The 26,628-nt window shown below is 45.1% G+C and overlaps 1 protein-coding gene across 1 annotated transcript in view; it reads left to right on the forward strand.

Moving 5' to 3' along the window:
• LOC126167697 (4-hydroxyphenylpyruvate dioxygenase) overlaps positions 1 to 26,628 on the forward strand; it is a 132,069-nt gene that overhangs the window by 24,291 nt on the left and 81,150 nt on the right. Inside the window, exon 2 of the mRNA XM_049920494.1 lies at positions 3,895 to 3,921. Within this exon, the coding sequence (XP_049776451.1) occupies positions 3,895 to 3,921 (27 nt within the window). The remainder of the gene's footprint in view (positions 1 to 3,894; positions 3,922 to 26,628) is intronic.

Genomic DNA, 26,628 nt, shown 5'->3' on the forward strand with positions numbered 1-26,628 from the left:
AGGAAGAAACCGTGCTATTTGTTCACAGTCTTAACTGCTACCCGCATTAATTATTTATATTCGATTATGATCTGCACAGAACGCCCACCGACTGAAATACGGTTGTTCGCAGCATAACATCGTTATAACGCATAAAAATTAAGATTTTTCGAAACTTCATGTAAACATAACAAGGAAATATGTTCAAAATGTTCAAATGTGTGTGAAATCTTATGGGACTTAACTGCTAAGGTCATCAGTCCCTAAGCTTACACACTACTTAACCTAAATTAACCTAAGGACAAACACACACACCCATGCCCAAGGGAGGACTCGAACTTCCGCCGGGACCAGCCGCACAAGGAAACACGTAATTTGTAAAGTTATTAAATAACAATGTGCGTGGCCCAATAGCTGGGAAGCTAGCGCCAAATAAATACAATAAAAATGATTGTAAATTGTGTAGTAATGAGGAGAACTACCAAAATATGCAGAAAATATCGGAAGTAATAGTAAAGCAAAGGTTAATATCCGTTGGACATCTCTACCAAATGAATGAGAACAGGCTAACGAATCAAAGAAATCAACACTAGTACGGATTACATAAATAAGAAAAGAACTAGAAAGGAACAACATCGAATAATGGAAAATACAAAATGAAACCTTTTTATGAATAAAATACTAAATTTAAAACGCTTTCAAGGCAGGCGAAATGAGAAATTGGGAACAACATGGACAGAAGAAAGGAAAAGACAACATAGGGAGAATATGAAGGAGCTTTGGAAAAATGGGAAACAAAGATACGAAGATAAAAAAGATATTTTGAGTTCCGCATTTGGTAGTATTACTCAGTATAGGATCATTTACAGTCACCATGATTTTGACTTTAAAGGTTTGCAAGAATCTGTCTGTATCTCACTATTAGCCTCGTTCCCCCCTCCCACTACAGACACAGAGAGGTGGAGAGAAAGAGAGAGAGAAAGAGAGAGTGCTTCAGTGTCTCGTCCGCCCCATAACATTCTCCTGTCTACATTAGCAGAAGGTCCCACTGATATCCGCGGCGCCAAGTGAAACCGAGACAAAACACCAACATAAAATTCCCTTCCGTTTTCCGAAAAAATGTGGCTCAATATTTGCCGCTGACGCAGCTCCACGAGTTTCTGTTGTGACGCGACACCTCTGTGAGACAGGGCTGAGGTGCACGATAAGGCACAGTGCGACGGCCTAAATGAGGCACGAGAAGACCCTGCAGAGAAAGTGGAATGTCGCCACCGGTGCTCTCGCGGCTTTTGTGAAGCACGACGTAACAGTCGCTCTGGAGAATACCCTGACCGTGAAAATATATTTTTCTTTTATTTAACCGGACGACAGTCACTGGGAATAACAAAGGAAAAGCTGGTCAAAATAAAAAGCCTTCGTTCGTACTTCAACGAAATATTTTATTTAATTTCTATAATAATGAGTGAGATCACCCACGAGTTTAATTTTTTTTTACAGTTGTCAATACCTTTGACCCACACTGACACAGATTCAGGTTCATTTATGTTACGATGATTCCTGGTCCTGAGAACTAAAGGCATCGAAGAGAGATAATAGGATTTACCCATATCTATATTGTAGACCTCTGCGATCTGAAATGTCCGATAAGCAATGACGTCAAGGCTGTTAAAACTTTCTAGACCTGCAACTTTATCGACTTTAGGTCCACGTTCTAGAGCCATTACCGAGCTGATTGGCATCATTGTTGCTAAGGGTTAAGTTAAGAACTCCACCACAGAACACTGATGGAGCATGCAGGATGACTTGTGCACCAACATAGGTGGACTTAGAAAATTTATGATCGGTTGCGTAAGCCGAGGACCGCCAAACGTACATCGAGAACCGGGGGCTCGTGTTTGCGCACGTGTTCCTCAATGTCGAACGATGGCAAGGAGGATCATGGACCAGGTTCTAAGGCCTTGGTTGGGACAAGGAAGTACTAACTATAAAAACTAACTAAAACTGAACTTCGTCCGAACAGTACCGACCGGCCGTCGTGTCAACCTCAGCCCACAGGTGTCAATGGATGCGGATATGGAGGGGCATGTGGTTAGCACACTGCTCTCCTGGCAGTCAAGTCAAGTAGCTCCTCAGTTTGTCTCACAAGGGCTACCCATTATGGCCGCACACCCACCGTCGTCGCCGGCCGGTGTGGCCGAGTGGTTCTAGGCGCCTCAGTCTGGAACTGCGCTGCTGCTACGGTCGCAGGTTCGAATCCTGCCTCGGGCATGGATGTGTGTAATGTCCTCAGGTTAGTTAGGTTTAAGCAGTTCTAAGTCTAGGGGACTGATGACCTCAGATGTTAAGTCCCATAGTGCTTAGAGCCATTTTTTTGTTATGGCTCATCTTGTTGATTCTAGGGTGATTCCACTTTGACTGCTAGAAGGTCCAGATCTGTATTTTAGCAATATTTGAAGACATAACAAATGCGTTTTTCAGGAAATTCTTAATGATCGAACAATCCCAGATCGGAACAATGGTATGGTAGAAATAATTTTTGACTTGGTGTTCATGATCCATATTTTTATTAAACTTCTTATAAATTCACATATACTTCTTAATTGTCACATCATCAAAAAAACAGTTTTGTATCAATCTTCATATATTTAATTTCCACTTAACCAAACACAAAACTTGAATGCTCTTTTACAACGTAAAATAACAACTTTACTTCTGCAAAGTGAAACAAAGACTGCTCTGTGAGCATTCGCGCCAAAACGGTTACGAGAAAGTCAAAGATTATGACAGTCTCACAGAAATGAATACACACAAGAACCACATCACTGTAATATATCGATACATCGGAGTACCTATGCATTAATGAAACCAAATGTGAATATTGTCACAAAAATATGTCTCTTACTTCGCAGAAAAGTAGTACGATATTACTGGTATCGAGAACTGGGGACGGAGTGCCGTAATGGTCACGTAAATAAAGAACCATTACAATGTCCAGCGCCTGTGGACGGGCTAAGTCTGGACGAAACGTGAAATACAAAGTCGTTTTGCGACAGCTGTCTACCATGTTGGTCTATAAGGAAGGCATCACTCTGCAGCGACTGAAGTAAACACAACACGCAACACGTGCCTCGCTAGCGGAGCGCTGGCCGTGACTGCTCCGTAACGTTGCCAGCGTCAGACTGAACTAAGAAGTAAATCCTCTATCAGGTCCTGAGGACCTCGCGATGTCTTTCGGCCACGGTTTCCTTTGCAATGTTGGTTGTGCGGATGCGATATGGAGGACTAAGTCGTTCCATTAGTTTTTTGAGTTTATTTGTACCAACGGCAAATAGTTCAATGTCACCAGAAAAGCTAAGGTTTTCCATTAACACACATGGTTGTCCAAGTTAAGAACACTCATTGTATGACTACTAACAATGTGGTGGTATGGAACGTCCCTACCTGAATTTGCCTTCAATCCTGAATTTCTCACTGTCCTGATGTAGACGAACTGAAATGCAGCATTGATGTATAAAATCACCAGTATAATGATACAGATTGAATCAATATCCTTTTTCACAATAACTGTTAGCACAGATTAAGCCAAAGACTGCTTCAATTACTACGAGTGTAAGACAACGTCGCTAACAATAGGCTACGAGTAATGATGAAAGTAGCCGGCCGATGTGGCCGAGCGGTTCTAGGCGCTTCAGTCCGGAACCGCGTGACTGCTTCGGTCGCAGGTTCGAATCCCGCCTCGGGCATGGATGTGTGTGATGTCGTTAGGTTAGTTAGGTTTACGTAGTTGTAAGTATAGGGGACTGATGACCTCAGATGTTAAGTCCCATAGTGCTTAGAGCCATTTGAACCATTCATGACGAAAGTTTTTAGAAGAGAGTTCTCCGTGATGCTGACCCTTACTTTTATCTGTTTCAGACAACCTACACCGACAAGGGCGCCAAGGTAAGCTGGGTGGCAGTCTGTGCTGGCTGTTGCTGCTGCGTAGCCTCTGCACCGAGCAAACCGGTCCTACGAGACGCCGTCAACCCCGCTGGCGGTCAGCGTGTGACGTCCTGGCGACACGCAGGCCGTTACCTTCCAGCCATTTTCTAAAAACCGTAGAAGAGCACTTCCGCTTCTGAATGTATTTTGTATTCGCCATCATCAGTGCGCACCGCACCCTCGATATGAACTTACCTTAAGTTCGTCACATTTCGTTTCGCAGATACACTACTGGCCATTAAAATTGCTACACCACGAAGATGACGCACTACAGACGCGAAATTTAACCGACAGGAAGAAGATGCTGTGATATGAAAATGATTAGTTTTTCAGAGCATTCAGACAAGGTTGGCGCCGGTGGCGACACTTACAATGTGCTGACATGAGGAAAGTTTCCAACTGATTTCTCGTACACAAACAGCAGTTGACCGGCGTTGCCTGGTTAAACGATGTTGTGATGCCTCGGGTAAGGAGGAGAAATGCGTACCAACACGTTTCCGACTTTGATAAAGATCGGATTGTAGCATATCGCGATTGCGATATAGCGTATCGCGACATTGCTGCTCGCGTTTGTCGAGATCTAATTACTGTTAGTAGAATATGGAATCGTTGGGTTCAGGAGGGTAATACGTAACGCCGTGCTAGATCCCAGCGGCCTCGTATCACTATCAGTCGAGATGTCAGGCTCCGCATGGCTGTAACGGATCGTGCAGCCACGTCTCGATCATTCGGCCAATAGATGGGAACGTTTGCAAAACAAGAACCATCTCCACGAACAGTTCGACGACGTTTGCAGCAGCATGGACTGTCAGCTCGGAGAGCATGGCTGCGGTTACCCTTGACTCTTCATCACAGAGAGGAGCGCCGCCTGCGATGGTGTACTCAACGACGAACCTGAGTGCACGAATGGCAAAACGTCATTTTTTCGGATGAATCCAGGTTATGTTTACAGCATCATGATGGTCGCATCCGTGTTTGGCGACATCGCGGTGAACGCACATTGGAACCGTGTATTCGTCATCGCCATACTGGCGTATCACCCGGCGTGATGGTGTGGGGTGACTTTGGTTACACGTCTCGGTCACCTCTTGTTCGAACTGACGACACTTTGAACAGTGGACGTTACATTTCAGATGTGTTACGACCCGTGTCTCTACCCTTCATTCGATCCCTGCGAAACCCTACATTTCAGCAGGATAATGCACGACCGAATGTTGCAGGTCCTGTACGCGCCTTTCTGGATACAGGAAATGTTCGACTGCCACCCTGGCCAGCACATTCTCCAAATCTCTCACTAACTGAAAACGTCTGGTTCAAATGGTTCAAATGGCGCTGAGCACTATGGGACTTAACAGCTGTGGTCATCAGTCCTCTAGAACTTATAACTACTTAAACCTAACTAACCTAAGGACATCACACACATCCATGCCCGAGGCAGGATTCGAACCTGCGACCGTAGCAGTCGCGCGGTTCCGAACTGCGCGCCTAGAACTGCGAGACCACCGAGGCCGGCAAAACGTCTGGTGAATGGTGGCCGCGCAACTGGCTCGTCACAGTACGCCAGTCACTACTCTTGATGAACTGTGGTATCGTGTTGAAGCTGCATGGGCAGCTGTAGCTGTACACGCCATTCAAGCTGTGTTTGACTAAATGCCCAGACGTATCAAGGCCGTTATTACGGCCAGAGGTTGTTATTCTGGGCACTGATTTCTCAGGATCTATGCACCAAAATTGCGTGAAAATGTAATCACATGGCACTTCTAGTATAATATATCTGTCCAATGATACCCGTTTATCATCTGCATTTCTTCTTGTTGTAGCAATTTCGATGGCCAGTAGTGTAGGCTGACTGGCACTAACAAAACATACAAAACTAAATTCTATCCTGGCCTGTGTGTTTTTAACTTCTTCATTGAAGTTAGTTTCTTAACTTATGAACGCAAACGCAGACATTCGTGCACGGTTTATTTTAAGGTAACGTACTCCAATGGGTGAAAACGGAGTCCTTACAGGATAGCTTTGTTGTCCGCCTGTCAGTCATAATTTGACACTGGCAATCTCGTTCAAAAAACATGTAGGGAACTCCAGTTAGGCTGTAATCATGAAATCCAACAAGAAGCCAGGCTGCAAATGCATGTAAAACAAAAAAAATTCGGAAATTGTTAATTTCTTATTATATCACATAAAAATATATATTTCTCATTTCTTTTACAACTGCCAGTCTGTTCGTCTGTTACGACCCATTTTCCTCAGAAACGGGTATAAGTATCAAGGTGAAATTAATGTCTAATACTAAAGTTTACAGTCTCCCCATTCCCATTTCGAAAAGTAGAGTAGATTAGTGACATACAAGTCGCCGAAGTGGCGTCCAAACGAAAGACTTCCAACAGGCCATTAAGCAACACGAAATTGTTGTTATTATCTAAATACATAATTGAGTTTGCATGGAACTCTCAGAGTACAAGCGCTACTCGCAACTGACCGGTTTTGTTTGGTTTTTAGCTGCAGCAAATATGGTGGTATTTGACGTTTATCTACACACATCAAAAAAAAGTTTTGCATCACTCCATTTCCCAGAACTCCAGAAGATAGACGTTGACTGTGGACAATATATCACAGACACAGTCCCTTTGACCAGAGATGTCACTAAATCCGCCCAAACAGCCAGCCGGCGTAGCCGAGCGGTTCTAGGCGCTACAGTCTGGAACCGCGCGACCGCCCCGGTTGCAGGTTCGAATCCTGCCTCGGGCATGGATGTGTGTGATGTCCTTAGGTTAGTTAGGTTTAAGTAGTTCTGAGTTCTAGGGGACTGATGACCTAAGAAGCTAAGTCCCATAGTGCTCAGAGCCATTTTCCGCCCAAACATGTAAACAACCAAGCATGAGCAGCGCCTATTAGGCGGAGGAGGTCCGACAGCCGATCAGTTCCAGTCATTCCACCAGGAAGGAGGTACACGGTTCGTGTTGTCTGTAGTTCATGGTGGAGCGGCTGCTCATAAGCCACACATCACGCCGGTAAATGCCAAACGACGCCTCGCTTGGTATAAGAAACGTAAACAGTGGACGACTCAACAGTGGAAAAACGTCGTGTGGAGTGACGAATCACGGTACACAATGTGGCGATCAGATGTCAGGGTGTTGCTATGGCGAATGCCCAGTGAACGTCATCTGCCAGCGTGTGGAGTGCCAACAGTTAAGTTCGGAGGCGGTAGTGTTATGGTGTGGTCGTGTTTCCCGTGGATGGGGCTTGCAGCCCTTGTTGCTTTGCGTGGCACTATCACAGCACGGGTCTACATTGATGTTTTAAGGACCTTCTTGCTGCCCACTGTTGAAGGGCAATGCGGAGATGGCGATTTCATCTTTCAACACGATGGAGCACCTGTTCATAATGCACGGTCTGTGGCGGAGTGGTTGCACGACAATAACATCCCTGTAATGGACTGGCCTGCACAGAGTCCTGACCTGAATCCTATAGAACAGCTTTTGAATTTTTTGGAACGCCGACTTTGTGCCAGGCCTCACCGACCGACATCGATACCTCTCCTCAGTGCAGCACTCCGTGAAGAATGGGCTGCCATTCCACAAGAAACATTCCAGAACCTGATTGAGACGAATGCCTGCGAGAGTGGTAGCTGTTATCAAGGCTAAGGGTGGGCCAACACTATATTGAATTCCAGCATTACCGATGGAGGGCGCCACTAACTTGTAAGTCATTTTCAGCCAGGTGTCGGGATACTTTTGACCACATAACGTAGTAGGAACTGCTAAAGTACGAGGTTTGTCCGGAAAATACGTATAAAGTTGAATAATGTCTTTATGTTACAAGTTGCAGTCACCGCCAGGTGGGACTACTGCTGTAATCAATCCCATCAACGCTCAGTTCGAGTCAGAGCACTCTGCGTGAAGGTGAGAGTGTGCGGCAGCTTGTTGACAGTTACCCTTTTTCACCTGCCGTCGGCATGGAGCTCTCTCTGATTGAGGAACAGCACGTCAAGTGTCTTGCAAAGCTAGGCAAGAATGGCCGTGAGATTTTTGAGTGTTTGAAACAGGTTTACGGAGACAATTCTCTGAAGGAACCAACCGTGAACAAGTGGTTAAAAAGGTTCCGGGATGGCCGAGAAGAAGTGAACGATGACCCTCGCCCAGGACGCCCGTCGACATCGAGTTCCGATGCAAATGTTGAACGAATTCGGGCTTGTGTTCTTAAAGACCGTAGATTGACAGTCAGAATGATTGCTAACGAGCTGTCAATCCCCAAAACAATCGTTCACGAAATCCTGACACAAATACTTGAAATGAAGAAATTGTGTGCGAAAATCGTACCGAAGCTCTTGACGCCAGAACAGAAAGCAAAGAGGGTTGAGTGCTGTGAAGATTGGTTAGAAGCAGAGGAAAGAGGGGACTTTCTCAACCGAGTCATCACTGGAGACGAGTCCTGGTTTTACGAATTCGATGTAGAGCTCAAATCTGAAAGCAAGGAATGGAACCTAGCAGGATAACCGAGAACAAAAAAGTCGCGAAAATCAAGGTCCAATGTGAAGACAATGTTGATTGTTTTCTTTGATTTTAGGGGCATTGTTCACAAGGAATTTGTCCCTCCCGGCCAGAGAGTGAACGGAAATTTTTACGTTGATGTTGTGACACGTCTCAGAGCTCATGTGGCCCGAGCTCAACCGGAGTTGGCAAAAGGGGACAGGTGGATCCTTCATCACGACAATGCGCCCGCTCACACGTCGCTCGTTGTGCGCGAGTTTTTGGCACGAAGCTCAATCACCGTGACAGACCACCTGCCTTATTCACCCGATTTAGCCCCGTGTGACTTCTTCATGTTCCCGAAGTGCGAAATGGTGCTTCGGAGGCGGCACTTGGGAGATGTGGAAGCCGTCAAGGAGGAAACGACGCGGCAATTGAACAACATCACAACTGAAGACTTTCAGCAATGTTATCAACAGTGGAAACGGCGTCTCATGGCGAGTACTTTAAAGGAGACTATATTGCAATACCTGAATAATTGTAAAATAAAGTTATTATTCAACTTTTATACGTACTTTCCGGACAAACCTCGTATAGTACAGAAAGTAACTGAAAGAAATACGCAATGAGACGAACAGAAATGACAGTTTAATTAAACGAACAATAATTACACTCCAGTCACAGCCATTCGTGATGGTCCCCTCGACACTGCGAAAGGCGGGAGATGGTTCGTTATAGGGTGTGTGATCACCGCGGACGGCAGCGCACTAACTGCAACCGTGCTCCCATGTCGGCCACAACATTGGGAAGGAGTTCTAGTGGTAGGGTCTTCAAGTTCTTCCACTAGGTTGACGACTACTGCCGGCCGCGGAGGCCGAGGGGTTCTAGGCGCTTAAGTCCGGAACCGCGCGACTGCTACGGTCGCAGGTTCGAATCCTGTCTCGGGCATGGATGTGTGTGATGTCCTTAGGTTAGTTAGGTTTAGGTAGTTCTAAGTTCTAGGGGACTGATGATCTCAGATGTTAAGTCCCATTGTGCTCAGGGCCATTTGAACCATTTGACGACTCCTACATGGTCGTTGGTACATGTGGAAGTTTTGCAATACTTCTCTTCAACAAATCCCACAGTTGCTCGATGGGATTGAAGTGGGAAGAAAGAGCAGACCAGTCCATTCGCCGAATACCCTCTCGTTCCAAGAACTCTACCTGCGCTCTTCGGTGCGGTCACACATTTTAATCCATAAAAGTGAAGTCAGAATCGAAGGCATCCTTGGAAAGACGCACTTCAGGAAGGAGTAGCCCTCCCCGAGAGCTGAGTGGTCATTGCGACGGAATGCCATGCAAAGGGACCCGGGATCGATTCCTGGTTGGGTCGGCGATTTTCTCCGCTCAGGGACTTGGTGTTGTCCTCATCATCATCTCATCCCCATCGACGCGCAAGTCGCCGAAGTGCCGTCAACTAAAAAAAAGGACTTGCACCAGGCGACCGGTCTACCCGACGGGAGGCCCTGGTCACACGACACTCCATTTTAGGAAGAAGTACATTACCACAATGACGTTCACTAATAAGCGTACCCTGTTTAAAGATTTGGGGTTCAGTGCGGCCTTACAACATGATTCCTCCCCATACCGTAACACCTGGACCACCAATGCCGTCATGCTCGACAATGCTGGATGTCCCATCGTATGGCGAGAGTTGGGAACACGTAATGCATCCAGGAAAACTGTCGAACTCTATCGTTCTTGTAGTCGAGCTACTGTGGTACGGGTAGGCATAATCCTGCATGGGTTGTTTGTTTGAGCACGATACACTCGCAGGTCACCATTGTACTTCTTCCCCATGTGCGCCTTTCCTCAGGTGCATTTGGCCTTGACTTCATTTTCATGGACGACAATGTGCGACCGCATCGAACAGCACAAGTGGTGGAGCTCTTGGAACGAGAAAATATTCGGCTCATGGAATGGCCTGCCCCTTCCCCCGACTCGAATCTCATCGAGCACGTGTCAGATGCCTTAAGGAGACACGTCCACGTCCGCCAACGGCCATGCAGAAGTTTGCGACAGCACAGGTAGAGGAATGGCACACCCTACCACAAGAACTCCTTACCAACCTTGCAGCCAGCATAGTAGGAGGTTGCAGAGCAAGCACTGTAGTCTGTGGTGGACATACGCCCTATTAAGAACTACACTACTGGCCATTAAAATTGCTACACCAAGAAGAAATGCAGATGATAAACGGGTATTCATTGGACAAATATATTATACTAGAACTGACATGAGATTACATTTTCACGCAATTTGGGTGCATTGATCCTGAGAAATCAGTACCCAGAACAACCACATCTGACCGAAATAACGTCCTCGATACGCATGGACATTGAGTCAAACACAGCTTGGATGGCGTGTACAGGTACAGCTGCCCATGCAGCTTCAACACGATACCACAGTTCATCAAGAGTAGTGACTGGCGTATTGTGACGAGCCAGTTGCGCGGCCACCATTGACCAGACGTTTTCAATTGGTGAGAGATCTGGAGAATGTGCTGGCCAGGGCGGCAGTCGAATATTTTCTGTATCCAGAAAGGCCCGTACAGGACCTGAAACTTGCGGTCGTGCATTATCCTGCTGAAATGTAGGGTTTCGCAGGGATCGAATGAAGGATAGACCCACGGATCGTAACACATCTGAAATGTAACGTCCACTGTTAAAAGTGCCGTCAATGCGAACAAGAGGTGACCGAGACGTGTAACCAATGGCACCCCATACCATCACGTCGGGTGATACGCCAGTATGGCGATGACGAATACACGCTTCCAATGTGCGTTCACCGCGATGTCGCCAAACACGGATGCGACCATCATGATGCTGTAAACAGAACCTGGATTCATCCGAGAAAATGACGTTTTGCCATTCGTGCACCCAGGTTCGTCGTTGAGTACACCAATGCTGGCGCTCCTGTCTGTGATGCAGACTCAAGGGTAACCGCAGCCATGGTCTCCGAGCTGATAGTCCATGCTGCTGCAAACGTCTTCGAACTGTTCGTGCAGATGGTTCTTGTTTTGCAAACGTCCCCATCTGTTGGCCGAATGATCGAGACGTGGCTGCACGATCCGTTACAGCCATGCGGAGCCTGACATCTCGACTGATAGTGATACGAGGCCGCTGGGATCTAGCACGGCGTTACGTATTACCCTCCTGAACCCAACGATTCCATATTCTACTAACAGTAATTAGATCTCGACAAACGCGAACAGCAATATCGCGATACGCTATATCGCAATCGCGACAGGCTACAATCCGATCTTTATCAAAGTCGGAAACGTGCTGGTACGCATTTCTCCTCCTTACCCGAGCCATCACAACAACGTTTCACCAGACAACGCCGGTCAACTGCTGTTTGTGTATGAGAAATCGGTTGGGAACTTTCCTCATGTCAGCACGTTGTAGGTGTCGCCACCGGCGCCAACCTTGTGTGAATGCTCTGAAAAGCTAATCATTTGCATATCACAGCATCTTCTTCCTGTCGGTTAAATTTCGCATCTTTAGCACGACATCTTCGTGGTGTAGCAATTTTAATGGCCAGTAGGGTATGTGTCGCCGTCTGTAATGTGCAGAGGACCATTAAAAATTGGCTGGCTCTGAGCACTATGGGACTTAACATCTATGGTCATCAGTCCCCCAGAACTTAGAACTACTTAAACCTAACTAACCTAAGGACATCACACAACACCCAGCCATCACGAGGCAGAGAAAATCCCTGACCCCGCCGGGAATTGAACCCGGGAACCCGGGCGTGGGAAGCGAGAACGCTACCGCACGACCACGAGATGCGGGCCATTAAAAATTGCTGCGACTTCAGTGTAATTATTGTCTTTGAATTAAAGTGTCTTTTTGTTCGCCTCATTGCATATTTCTTTCATTTATCTCATGTACAATCCTGTAGCAATTCTTTCTGTGTGTCGTACAAGTTTCTTCTGGCTATGTTACTTGCCCAGTGACCCATCATGCGAAAGTTACTTTCATCCTTAAGTTTTGCACGCCTGTGTAAACTGTTTCTCCATATAAAAAGTTCTATATACAGCAATGTGGTGTTATGTTTCCTTCCTCGCAATCGGTTTTGATCGAAAATCTTTACATTATGAAAATTTTACATATGCTTAATTGGCTTGCGATTACAATACTATTATGCAAGATGAATCGTCTGAGACTTTCTAATGCTATCCGTTCGCAGATTAAAATTGTGCGAAATAATGTTATAGAAGATCCAGCAGCTGGAAACCTCTCTCGCATACCAGGTATACCAATGATACCATTCACTTTAAGTACATCAAGGTTTCGTTTGAAGTAACAATAAAGAAGGCTCGAGAGCATTCACTTTAAGCGACTCCATTTCCCAATCAAGGTTTCGTTTGCAATAAGAATAAACAAGGCTCAAGTTCAGACATTAAAATACTTTTTCAATTGATTTACAATCAAAGCGCTTTTCGCAAGGTCCAATGTACGGGGTGTTCGAAAAGTCTCTCCGCTGTGCCGTATGACTTAGCCACACGTGCCGTATGCCGCAGTGAATGTACCGAAATGAAACTCAGTGAAATACAAGCTATTAATTCATTGAATATTCATTTTTACTTACAAATTTTCACATTAAATGTTGAAAGTGTCCCCCCCGTTGTTGAATACACAATCAATTCGTCTAATCATGTTTCCAAACACAAGCTGTAACATTTCTTCTGTAACAGAAGCAGTGAAAGTCGATATTGCAGTTTTCAATTCATCGACGGAATTTGGACGATTTTTATAGACAGCTGCTTTCGCTGCACCCGAGAAGAAAAAGTCAGGTGGTGTTAGGTGAGGCGATCGTGGAGGCCAAAGTCCCTGTGAAATAATGCGATCACCAAAAACTTCAGCCAGCAGTGACATTGAAACGCGAGCTGTATGCGCTGTTACGCCATCTTGTTGAAAATAACCGTTGGTGCTGAGTACTTCATATATTTATTGACTGAACTTAACATTCTAAAATGCAGTCATCATCTTGTTATTAACAAGTACAGTCTTATGTTAAAGCTTTAAGACAACAAGTCAGTGTAACAATAACACAAGTTCTCCTATAAATGGGTACAGAATACCACTGCAGTATCGTTGTGCGTTTATTGTTTCGTTGAAAAACCCAGGCAGGCGGACAATCACACGGCATCCACGGCGAAAAATCATACGGCACTGCGGTGAGACTTTTTGAATACTCCGTATGTTGCCCTTTCACGGACTGGTAGCTCACAAAATCAGTTCATACTCTTACTACCAGGATACAAAAGAACAGAAAATGCTGTACATTCAGAAGTTTTGTAATTGTACTGTGTACGAAAAAAATTACAAGCAAAAGACGAAAACAATGGGGTCTTATTCGTTCATATTCTGTACGATTTATTTTGACTTCGAGATCCATGTCGTCAAAGTGGACAAAGTTGCAACGAGAAGACGAAATTTGCGTATCGACACAATTCCCAGGAGTATCCTAGATTACTGTACATATTTACTTCCCATACGTGTTCAGCAATTGCGAAATATTGCCGGGATCGCTATAAGATAATAACATTAACTTCAAACACAAACTGAGATCGTAATTAGTTGACAACTCTTACGCCGTAGAAGTAGTTCTGAATGTATAATAAAATGTCTGTGTGTGTGTGTGTGTGTGTGTGTGTGTAGTCAGAGACAGAGAGAAAGAGAGGTGCTGATTACTTCATATATTTATTGACTGAATTTAACTATTTAAAATGGAGTCATAATCTTGTTATTAACAAGTACAGTCTTATGTTAAAGGTTTAAGACAAGAAGTCAATGTTACAAACTGTGTATACGTTTTGAGACAGCTTAACTCATGGTGAGCAAATTGCCCAGATTATATCCATCCAGTATTTGAAAATGAGAGGACTAACAGGCTTCCAATAAAATTTACACATAATTTCAAACGTTTTCGAAACTTTTCCTCGTTGGGCACCCCCTCTCTGCTAGTAATCAAAGGAAGAAAGATTATTTATTCCTCTTTTACATTTTCGCTGTTTATACGTAAATGTTGAGCCTCAGGCATTCATTACTTCTTTGATAAAGGAGGCCCGCGTTATACCGAACGTGATTTTTGAAACTATATGAGGGTTTTCCCTTAAAACTTCCGGGCTGATGGGCTGTGGTCGATGTACAAAACTCTCCCCTGACGTTTCGTCTCCGACTGCGGGAGACATCCTCCGAGGCAAAGCGCCGCTTTCTTAACGCTAGGGCAGCGTTCGAGTGGGGTCCCGTCTACAGAATGCCTTTTTCAGTCGAACAAAGAGTGTTTATCGTTGAAACTTTTTTATATAAATCGTTTAAAATGTTAAATGAAAGATTAACAATAAAATATCGAGAGACAGCTGATCCAGCAAAGAGTATTGTGCAGAAATTGATCACTAAATTTAGAGCGACAGGTTCAGTCGCTAACGTCAAATGTAACCGTGTAAGGAAAATTTATTCGCCGGAAAATATTGAACGTGTTCATGAGACTATGGTAGGAAGTCCATGGAAATCACCTAGACGTCTATCCTCCCAACCGAACATCAAACGAAAGCAATGCCAGATAAAGTTGTACCTGTTACGTGTGCGAACGTAAAAAACAAGAGTGATACTAGCGTTAAAACCTACGGATTACGCACAACGACGACACTATTGCGAATGGTTACTGACGCACGACGCTGATTGCTATCTGGATCCAAATCTTTACTTCATTTTCGCATTAGCGGTTACGTTAACTCTGAAAATATAATCCCATATAACGCTTTGAGGTGCCTCTGTATGATTTGAAAGCAGACGTTTGGTGTGCAGTTTCAGGACAACGGATTATAGGCCCTATTTTCTTTAACAACACCGTCAACTCCCAAGTGTATGTAACGGAATTGTTGCAGCCATTCATTGCACAGCTAACAGAGGAAGGAGAGTATGCGTTTCCACAGTAAGATGGCGCCAGGGCGCATAAAAATGGTTCAAATGGCTCTGAGCACTATGGGACTCAACATCTGAGGTCATCAGTCCCCTAGAACTTAGAACTACTTAAACCTAACTAACCTAAGGACATCACACACATCCATGCCCGAGGCAGGATTCGAACCTGCGACCCTAGCAGTCACGCGGTTCCGGACTGAAGTGCGTAGAACCGCACGGCCACCGAGGCCGGCTTAAGGCGCATACTTCACGGTTTTGAATGTCGTACGTCCACGAAGCTTTCGGAGAAGAATGACAGTTTCTGCAGGTTTTGGCTTCCCAGGTCGCCCTATCTTTCTGCCTGTGATTTTCATTTTTGGGGTAATTTAAAGGGTAAAGTCTACTGTACCAACCGGCGTACAATTGATGAGGTGAAAACCTACATTAGCAATGCGATCGCGGAAGTCATACCAAATGAACTGGCAATTTTTTCCAGAAAACATATTGAGGTATGCTGAGTTTGTATCGAAGTTCATGCTGAATGTTTTCAGCACTTCCTGTGAACTATTGACCTACTGAATGTAAAGTACATTGTTTTTCATAATAATAATTTACTGCTCAGTAATTTACAATAAACGGCCTAGCGAGGTGGACTCGTATTTGGGAGGACGACGATTCAAACCCGCGTCCGGCCATCCTGATTTAGGTTTTCCGTGATTTCCCTCACTTCAGACAAATGCCGGGATGGTTCCTTTGAGAGGGCACGGCCGACTTCCTGCCCCATCTTTCCCTAAACCGATGGGACCGATGACCTCGCCGTTTGGTCTCCTCTCCCAAACAAACAAACCAACCAACCAACCAATAAACGAATGAATTGTCTGTATATTGCTTATGAGACATGGGGCCTCTTTTATTTTCGCCACCCTGTATAAATGTGCGTGGGAAAAAACATAGCTTGTGACAAATATGTTAACGGTGAGCATATTTACATATTTTTCAATGACAAAGTATACTCTAACCCAGGGCTTCCCAACGTGTGGTCCGCGGACCCCTTAGGAGTCCGCCGGCTCTTTCTAGGAGGTCCGCGGCCACCTTTCACCAAATCGTGTAAAATAATGAGTAAAATTATTGAATAAAAATGTGAAAATCAAATTCGTCACTACTTTTTTTCTTTGAAAAACATGTGTATAGCACTCGAAAGTTGGTAATAACATTCGATCTTTGGCAATAATATTTGACAGTCGGCAACACGAACCACAACATTGGTGCGGCTCCCGCTGTCGGAGGTTCGAGTCCTCCCTCGGGCATGTGTGTGTGTGTGTGTGTGTGTGTGTGTGTGTGTGTGTGTGTGTATCAGTGTGTGTGTGTGTGTGTGTGTGTGTGTGTGTGTGTGTGTGTGTGTGTTGTCCTTAGCGGAAGTTAAACTTAGGAGGTTAATAGTGTGTGAAACTAGCGACTGATGACCTCAGCAGTTTAGTCCCATAGACTTTACATACATTTGAACATTTTTCTTCGGATTTCACGAAAAATTACACACACACACACACACACACACACACACACACACACACACACACGACTGTTACGAAATATGCATGCTCCTTACACAACAGTTGCCAAACAGTGGAAGTGAACAGACCACAGGCGGTAGTTTGTCAACAGCGAACAGTTTGGACGTGACGTTCATTGCTCTTGGAGGAAGGCAGCTCCAACGTGTGAAATGTCAATTACCAAGTAATATTAATCAGGATATAGTGTGTTGAAAAAAGTGAGTAAATCCACTAGTAAGTATCTGGATACAGTGGGAATTCAAATTGGATCGTTAATTTCAAGTTGTTTTCATTCATCTCATAACCAAAGACTATTGATCCCCCGGGGGGGGGGGGGGGGAGGCAGGCGAAGGAGGGTCATTGGCAACATGGTACTTGCATTAAGAAGCTTTCCGTTCCCATGGGTTTTGCTCTGAAATTTAAAGTTACTGTGCTCTTGACTGATTAGGGGTCCGCCATGGATTTACGACTGAAGAAGGGGTCCGCCAGCTGAAAAAGCTTGGGAGGCCCTGCTCTATCCGTAATAGTCACTCGTTACGCATTGTACTGAGAGGTCACAACTCTATTGTGATCGCCGGAACATGGTAACTACTTAGGTAACTAACTAACCCTTCCCCACAGACGACCCCCTGAAAGCACTTTACGAGCAACGGACTCTCAGGTGAACTTAAGTCATTACCGAGAACGTAAGATATACCAACGGCTGACGTAGTCTCGTTTGAGAGGATCGGAGATTTCTCGGCCAGAAATACCGGCCACCCAACAGACACAGACAGTGACTATGTCGGTAGCAGCGAAACGTTAACGAGGCAGGTTGTGAGCACGTGCAGGCGTCTTGCAACTCCACAGCCATGACTCAGGCCATGTTTTGTGTGTTTCACTCGTAGCTGCTCTTTTAAGTCCAAACAACGCGTGAGTAATCCGCTCGGATGTTTAAAAAAAGCTTGTCGCAAGAAGAGAGTACCAGAAGCGAAGAAGTTGTTGAAATTGTTTTCAACCGATGACATATACATATCACGAATGTACCCGTGTTTCAGGAAATCTCACTCTCAAATACAGTAGACCACGAGGTTGTAAGAGGTTCCTAACATCACTACTAGTTGAACGAAAAGCGGTGACTAATATTCTGCAAAGCAGGAAATAGTACGACAAAAATTTCTCTCTGATCCGTTTATTTTCATCTCGTGCTAGCTTTGGGAAATTATGATCATGCCGCAGCTGCTTTTTCCTAGTGTTTGGACTGAATGTTCGTTTATTAGTGCCATCAGCCAAATGTGTAATGTTCTGTTTTATGCTTTTGTAGGCCCTGCTTGGTTTCGTGCAGTAATGCATTACTCTTTTCATGACGTGTATTTTGTTCGCAGAGAACGGTGTGCTGACCACATGCCCCTCCGTATCGGTATCTGATGACGCCAATTGTCCGCCACACACCGTTGGGTGGCTTGCGGAGTATAAATGTAGATGTAGATGTAGAGGACGACATGGTGGTCGGTCGGTATCGTTGGGCCTTCCGAGGCCCGTTCAAACAGAGTTTGTATCAGAAATGCTTTATGAACTTTGGAGTCAGACTACTCGCACCTCCACATTTAACAAAGATTTTACTTTTGAATTATTAATAAGAGAATGTTTGATAAACAGACTGATAGGACATATTTAGACGCACGCACTCCCACAACACTTGTGGGCAGATGAAAATCACCGTGGTACAACACAGGATACACACCAAAGGGCACCGAGCGAGGTGGCGCAGTGGTTAGCACACTGCACTCACAATCGGGAGGACGACGGTTCGAGCCCACGTCCGGCCATCATGACTTAGGTTTTCCGCGATTTCCCTAAATCGGAATGGTTCCTTTGAAAGGGCACAGCCGACATCTCTCTCCATCCTTCCCTAACACGACGGGACCGATGACCTCGCTGGTTGGTCCTTCCACCTAATCAACCCACCACACCACCAGCACTATAAGATTCTTCTAAGTGCTTGAATTGTAGGTGAATGTGTGGTAGGGTCATATGTTTTCCTCTAACACCTAACATGTTCTGTTTACAAGATCTTTTAATATAACACTCTTCCACTCTGCATGACGTACACTAAAACAGAAAATGAAGCTTGTGATCTGTGCATAATGGTGTTCCATCACATTTACATCCAATGGATGATATCTACCATCAAATAGGTTGAGAGCAACCAGTTCCCCTCAGCCATCAGTCCTTGCGCTATTATCTTTTGGTGCCCCCATAGAGTTTAAATATCTATGGAGTGAGCATTCGGATGCGCAGAATGGGATCTCTGTCCGCAACATCTCCTGCACCTCAAGTCACGTGATTTTGGGACGGCGCATTTTAGTCCGTATAGCGCTTAGTGTATTTTGAGTGTTATCTATCGCTGCAACAGATAGACCATCTTCAGAAGTGCTGTGAAGCTTTGTATACGCGTTTTACAGAAAGCTTAACAATCCGATACCAGGAAGTAAAGTTAGCCTAAAGATGTGAAGAGCAATAGCATTGTGGTTTTTCGCCACAATATCATATCTCAGTTTCCACTTTATCTTTTTCCGTAACGGGATAAGAATTGACAGTTAGCAATGCTTTTTTATGCTTTCCCTTGCACTTACTCGTATTTTCGAATCGCTGTTCTAATTAATTCCGTTGCAAAGACACGTAACACTGTAGAACTATAACATTATTACAGTGAATACTGTAAGCGATTTGCACCACCTGCTTGTCCATTATTATTTTCAATTTTTCTTTATTTGCCCCTCTACTTCTTATAGACAAGCAAAATATCTATAACATTTTTCACCATTTCATTCGAAAAGTAAAACCGCACACTACACGCAAAAAATAAAGAATACAAGATCAATGGCCGAATTTCGGAGTAATAAAAAAATGATAGTCAACCATTTTTTTACGTTTTCTATTGCATTGATTAATATTGTCGAATCTGCTCTAATTGATTACGTTACAATGACACCGTATAGGAAACTGTCTCGTGTAGAAATACGTAGGTACACACAAGAGTCTGAGAACGTGCATACGTTGTAGGAAATTAATCATATTGTCATGTATAAATTTTATCTGTATATGAACGCAGCACCAATATGTATGCACTGACTGGCAGTTTAATACACTTGCAAATTTATCTAGCACTTGTCTCTTAAATACACTGACATAAAATCGCAGAAATTATCTCTACGATACAAGACTTTATAATACCGTGTCTCTATATCAACATATAAAATGCCTCATATCACTATGACATTTACAAATATACATTCGTCGCACATACCTATGAAAAGTAGCTAGTCCTTCTTTCACGTACCTTCATAGCAACGACATAACTGCACTATCTCTGTTACTAAAACTCAAACGTGCAGAAATATAATAACCAAAGCGAATACGGTTAATATTGAAGTTACCCCCTATTATTGCAAATTGTAGACAAGCAACGTCGTCCCAAAATCACGTGAATAGCCCGACTTGATGTTGAAAATATTTTCAGTAGGCTATTCTCACTTCATTTATATACACTGAAGAGCCAAAGAAACTGGTACACCTGCCTAGTGTCGTGTAGGGTGCACATTGGACTGCATTCGGGAGGACGACGGTTCAATCCCGTCTCCGACCATCCTGATTTAGGTTTTCGTGATTTCCTTAAATCGCTTCAGGCAAATGCCGGGATGGTTCCTTTGAAAGGGCACGGCCGATTTCCTTCCCCATCCTTCCCTCACCCGAGCTTGCGCTCCGTCTCTAATGACCTCGTTGTCGACGGGACGTTAAACACTAATCTCCTCCTCCTCCTCCTAGTGTAGGGCCCCCGCGAGCACGCGGAAGAGCCGCAGCACTATGTGGCATGGATTCGAGTAATGCTGAAGTAGTGCTGAGGGAACTGACGCCATGAGTCCTGCAGTGCTGTCCATAAATCTGTAAGAGCACGAGGGGGCGGAGATATCTTCTGAACAGCACGTTGCAGGGAATCCCAGATATTCTCAATAATGGTCATGACTGAGGAGTTTGGTGGCCAGCGGAAGTGTTTAAACTCAGAAGAATGTTCCTGGAGCCACTCTGTAGCAATTCTGGACGTATGGGGTGTCTCATTGTCCTGCTGGAATTGTCCAAATCCGTTGGAATGCACAATGGACATGAATAGATGCAGGTGATCGGACAGGATGCTTACGCACGTGTCTCCTGTCAGAGTCGCATCTAGACGTATCAGGGGTCCCACATCACTCCAACTGCACACGCCCCACACCACTGCAAAGCCTCCACCAGCTTGGAACACTCCCCTGCTGACATGCAGGGTCCATGGATTCATGAGTTTTGTCTCCATATCCGTACACGTCCATCCGCTCTATACAATTTGAAACGAGACTCGTCCGACCAGGCAACATGTTTCCAGTCATCGACAGTCCAATGTCGGTGTTGACGGGCCCAGTCGAGTCATAAAGGTTTGAGTCGTGCAGTCATCAAGGGTACATGAGCGGGCCTTCCTCTCGAAAAGCCCATATCGATCATGTTTCTTTGAACGGTTCGCACGCTGACACTTGTTCATGGCCCAGCACTGAAATCTGAAGCAATTTGCGGAAGAGTTGCACTTCTGTCACGTTAAACGATTCTCTTCTGTCATCGTTGGTCCCGTTCTTGCAGGATCTTTTTCCAGCCGCAGCGATGTCGGGGATTTGGTGTTTTACCGGATTCCTGATATTTACCGTACACTCGTGAAATGGTCGTACGGGAAAATTCCCACTCCATTGCTACCTCGGAGACGCTGTGTCCCATGGCTCGAGCGCCGACTATAACACCACGTTCAAACTCACTTAAATCTTGATAATCTGCCATTGTAGCAGCAGTAACCGATCTAACAACTGCGCCAGACACTTGTTGTCTTATATAGGCGTTGCAGCAGATGTTCCTAATGCAGAGACGCATTATCAAAGTGTCATGGAACGTACAAAATCTTTCAGGACAGCCCTGCGGTATTGGAATGCTTGCACCAGCCCATGTTCCGACGAGTGCATGTCTTCGAAGCCACTGGAGAAGATTTGAACGTCAATAACTCAGTTATCTAATGATTTTGTGACATATGTTTAAATGAACCTTATCCCTGGTTTTGGCGTGAGGAATCTGTCAACAGAGTTTGTAAAAGTATTCTCGACTCACCGAGTACTCAGGATGTGCCAAAACTTTTGTGTCAGTGGACCCTAAACTGATTACTCTGAGATAATAAATATTTACTTTTTTACTGACGTAGATAACGTCCCCCTTATAACAACAACTTAAAAATGTCAACCTCCCGTTTCAGTGCATCATTACAACATGACACACTTTTCTCGGTACATTTATTCGGTTTTTTTCCCGTGCTACATCTCGTTGTACCTTGCATGAAACGTATGTCTGCAAGTTACAACCAGTCATGAATTGTGTAACAATATCAAACTTCACAGTGATCACATCACGAAAGATTACTTATTGTTCTTCAAGGTAGCGGCATCAACACCGGTGCGTCAGACAGATGTCTCAAAATGTTTGTTTGTTATGGGGTGTCGAGGAATGTGAAGCGGAGGCAGTGATTGAGTAGGGGACGAGAACTGTAGTCTATCTATCGTGTTATTCAATCTTTGCGTTGAGAAAGCAGTAAAGGAAATTATAGTAATACTTTAAAAGGGAATTAAAGTTCTGTGAGAAGAATTAAAATTTTCAAGGTGTGCCAATGTCATTGCTTTCGTATCTGTGACGTCAAAGGATATGGAAGGTCAGTTGAACGGTATGGGTAATGCCTTGAAAAGTGACTATAATATGAACATCAACACAAGTACAATAGGAGTAGCTAATAGGACGGAGTCGATTTAAATCAGGTGATGCTGAGGGAATTATGGTAGGAAATGAGATGCTATTAGCAGAACAAGAGTTTTGCTGTTTGAGCATCAGAATAACTGATGATGACCGAAGTAGAGATGATGTAAAACGCAGACCAGAAACAGTATGAAAAGCGTTTCCGAAAGAGAAGACTATTTTGACATTAGTATCTGTACATACGAAAGTGCAACGTGGACATTCAGATAAGAAAAGAACATAAGGTTTGATGTGTTGCGATATAGAAGAATGCTGAAGATTAGGTGGGTAGATCGGATTACTAACGAGGTAAAACTGAATCAAAATGCGGAGAAAAGAATTTGATAGGCTAGTCTTGAGGCATCAAGGAATAGTCGATTTCGTAGAAGTGAGAGGGGAGGTATAACACTTTTGACTACAATAACCAGGTTCAGATGGATGTTGGCTGCTGTAGTAGCTCAGAGACGAAGAGACTTGCACATGACAGGTTAGCGTGGAAAGCTGTACCAAACCAGACTTCAGAATGAAGATTAGAACAGCAACAAGAACAACATGAAACACGAGCCACTTTCGAACAAGCACCTGACACAATATACATAAATGACCTTATGGATAACATCGGAAGTTCACTGAGGCTTTTTGCGGATGATGCTGTAGTATATCGAGAGGTTGTAACAATGGAAAATTGTACTGAAATGCAGGAGGATCTGCAACGAATTGACGCATGGTGCAGGGAATGGCAATTGAATCTCAATGTAGACAAGTGTAATGTGCTGCGGATACATAGAAAGAAAGATCCTTTATCATTTAGCTACAATATAGCAGGTCAGCAACTGGAAGCAGTTAATTCCATAAATTATCTGGGAGTAGGCATTAGGAGTGATTTAAAATCGAATGACCATACAAAATTATTAATCGTCGGTAAAGCAGATGCCAGACAGATTCATTGGAAGAATCCTAAGGAAATGTAGTCCGAAAACAAAGGAAGTAGGTTACAGTACACTTGTTCGCCCACTGCTTGAATACTGCTCGCCGGTGTGGGATCCGTACGAGATAGGGTTGATTGAAGAGAGCGAGAAGATCCAACGGAGAGCAGCGCGCTTCATTACAGGATCATTTAGTAATCGCGAAAGCGTTACGGAGATGATAGATGAACTCCAGTGGAAGACTCTGCAAGATAGACGCTCAGTAGCTCGGTACGGGCTTTTGTTGAAGTTTCGAGAACATACCTTCACCGAGGAGTCAAGCAGTATATTGCTCCCTCCTACGTATATGAGGATAAAATCAGAGAGATTAAAGCTCACACAGAGGCATACCGACAATCTTTCTTTCCGCGAACAATACGAGACTGGAATAGAAGGGATAACCGATAGAGGTACTCAAAGTACCCTCCACCGTAAGGTGGCTTGCGAAGTATGGATGTAGATGTAGATGTAGACACGCATTCGCCACTCAGGACTCGTACCGACTGAAATATCAGTGTCCTACCGTTTTTAATACACTACTGGCCATTAAAATTACTACACCAAGAAGAAATGCAGATGATAAACGGGTATTCATTGGACAAAAATATTATACTAGAACTGATATGTGATTACATTTTCACGCAATTTGGGGGTATAGATCCTGAGAAATCAGTACCCAGAACAACCAACTCTGGCCGTAATAACGGCCTTGATACGCCTGGGCATTGAGTCAAACAGAGCTTGCATGGAGTGTACAGGTACAGCTGCCCATTCAGCTTCAACACGGTACCACAGTTCATCAAGTGTAGTGACTGGTGTATTGTGACGAGCCAGTTGCTCGGCCACCATTGACCAGACGTTTCCAATTGGTGAGAGATCTGGAGAACGTGCTGGCCAGGGTAGCAGTCGAACATTTTCTGTATCCAGAAAGGCCCGTACAGGACCTCCAACTTGTGGTCGTGCATTATCCTGCTGAAATGTGGGGGTTTCGCAGGGATCGAATGAAGGTAGAGCCACGGGTCGTAACACATCTGAAATGTAACGTCCACTGTTCAAAGTGTCGTCAATTCGAACAAGAGGTGACCGAGACGTGTAACCAAAGTCACCCCACACCATCACGCCGGGTGATACGCCAGTATGGCGATGACGAATACACGCTTCCAATGTGCGTTCACCGCGATGTCCCCAAACACGGATGCGACCATCATGATGCTGTGAACAGAACCTGGATTCATCCGAAAAAATGACGTTTTGCCATTCGTGCACCCAGGTTCGTCGTTGAGTACACCATCGCAGGCGCTCCTGTCTGTGATGCAGCGTCAAGGGTAACCGCAGCTGGTACTCCATGCTGCTGCAAACGTCGTCGAACTGCTCGTGCAGATGGTTGTTGTCTTGGAAACGTGCCCATCTGTTGACTCAGGGATCGAGACGTGGCTGCACCATCCGTTACAGCCATGCGGGTAAGATCCCTGTCGTCTTGACTGCTAGTGATACGAGGCCGTTGGGATCCAGCACGGCGTTCCGTATTACCCTCCTGAACCCACAGATTCCATATTCTGCTAACAGTCATTGGATCTCGACCAACGCGAGCAGCAATGTCGCGATACGATAAACCGCAATCGCGATAGGCTGCAATCCGACCTTTATCAAAGTCGTAAACGTGATGGTACGCATTTCTCCTCCTTACACGAGGCATCACAACAACGTTTCACCAGGTAACGCCGGTCAACTGCTGTTTGTGTATGAGAAATCGGTTGGAAACTTCCCTCATGTCAGCACGTTGTAGGTGTCGCCACCGGCGCCAACCTTGTGTGAATGCTCTGAAAAGCTAATCATTTGCATATCACAGCATCTTCTTCGTGTCGGTTAAATTTCGCGTCTGTAGCACGTTATCTTCGTGGTGTAGCAGTTTTCATGGCCAGTAGTGTATATTACAATGCTCAGTTTAGAATCTTTTAGCACACCGAAGCTAATCATCCGTACAGTTTTGACCCGAAAGGTTCGAGACATTCTTTATGTGTTAAATCTAAGATTTTGATTCTCTAAACTTACCTCCTCTTCGGCGATTTTTACACGCTGCGCTAGTTGTATACAGTTGTCTCTGGGGATGAGCAGCGCTCTTCCAGAATTGATCCCAAAGTCTTCCATTGTTGCGTCTCACCAGCAGATGTAATCTCCATTCCTCATCACTCATAACAGAAGTTTAATTAAACTGGTGTGTGTAGTAATAGTGGTGAGTGCGAGTTACTCCACGCGAGTCTCTGCACAGTTACGTTCAGAATATAGGCGCGCATAAAAGGAGTATTAGAGGTGTGTTCGAATGAAGCGCCGCCGGGAAGGGCGAGAGATCTTGCCGGCTCATCGCGAAAGTCAAAGACCCCCGCAGGTTTACGAGCCGTGACCAGGGAGATTGGGCACACGGCAGTGACGTGTCGCCGTGCGAGACGCTGGCGAACCCGCGTGGCGCGCAGTCGCCATTCAGCTGTCGGAAGCCATGCCGCAGAGCAGCGACCGGGTGGCGGTCGCGAGCCGCGGCCTTGGGGTGCTGGGGCGCGCCGCGGCCAACGGGCTTCAGGTTGGGTCCTCGCAGCGGGCACCACGCATCGCAGGCGGCTGTCAGCGGCACGACGGCAAGGCCGACGTGCGGCTCGCCAACGGCATATACCCGCGCCCGCGCAAGGTAAGACACGGGGCCGGCAACCTGCAGCTCGGCCTCATTTACCAGACTGGTCTAGGTATTCTACCGTATCTTCCTTCGCCGTCGGCGTTGTCGTTGTTGCCGTGAGGCACCGTTATACCAAGAGGAAAGGCGCGTCGATCTTAGAGCACGAGATATGGTAACCTTAAGTCATTGACAACACACAACGGTCACTGTAGCACCTGATTCCAGAATAGCTGCA

Source organism: Schistocerca cancellata, chromosome 1 (assembly GCF_023864275.1).
Source record: "Schistocerca cancellata isolate TAMUIC-IGC-003103 chromosome 1, iqSchCanc2.1, whole genome shotgun sequence".
NCBI lineage: Eukaryota > Metazoa > Arthropoda > Insecta > Orthoptera > Acrididae > Schistocerca > Schistocerca cancellata.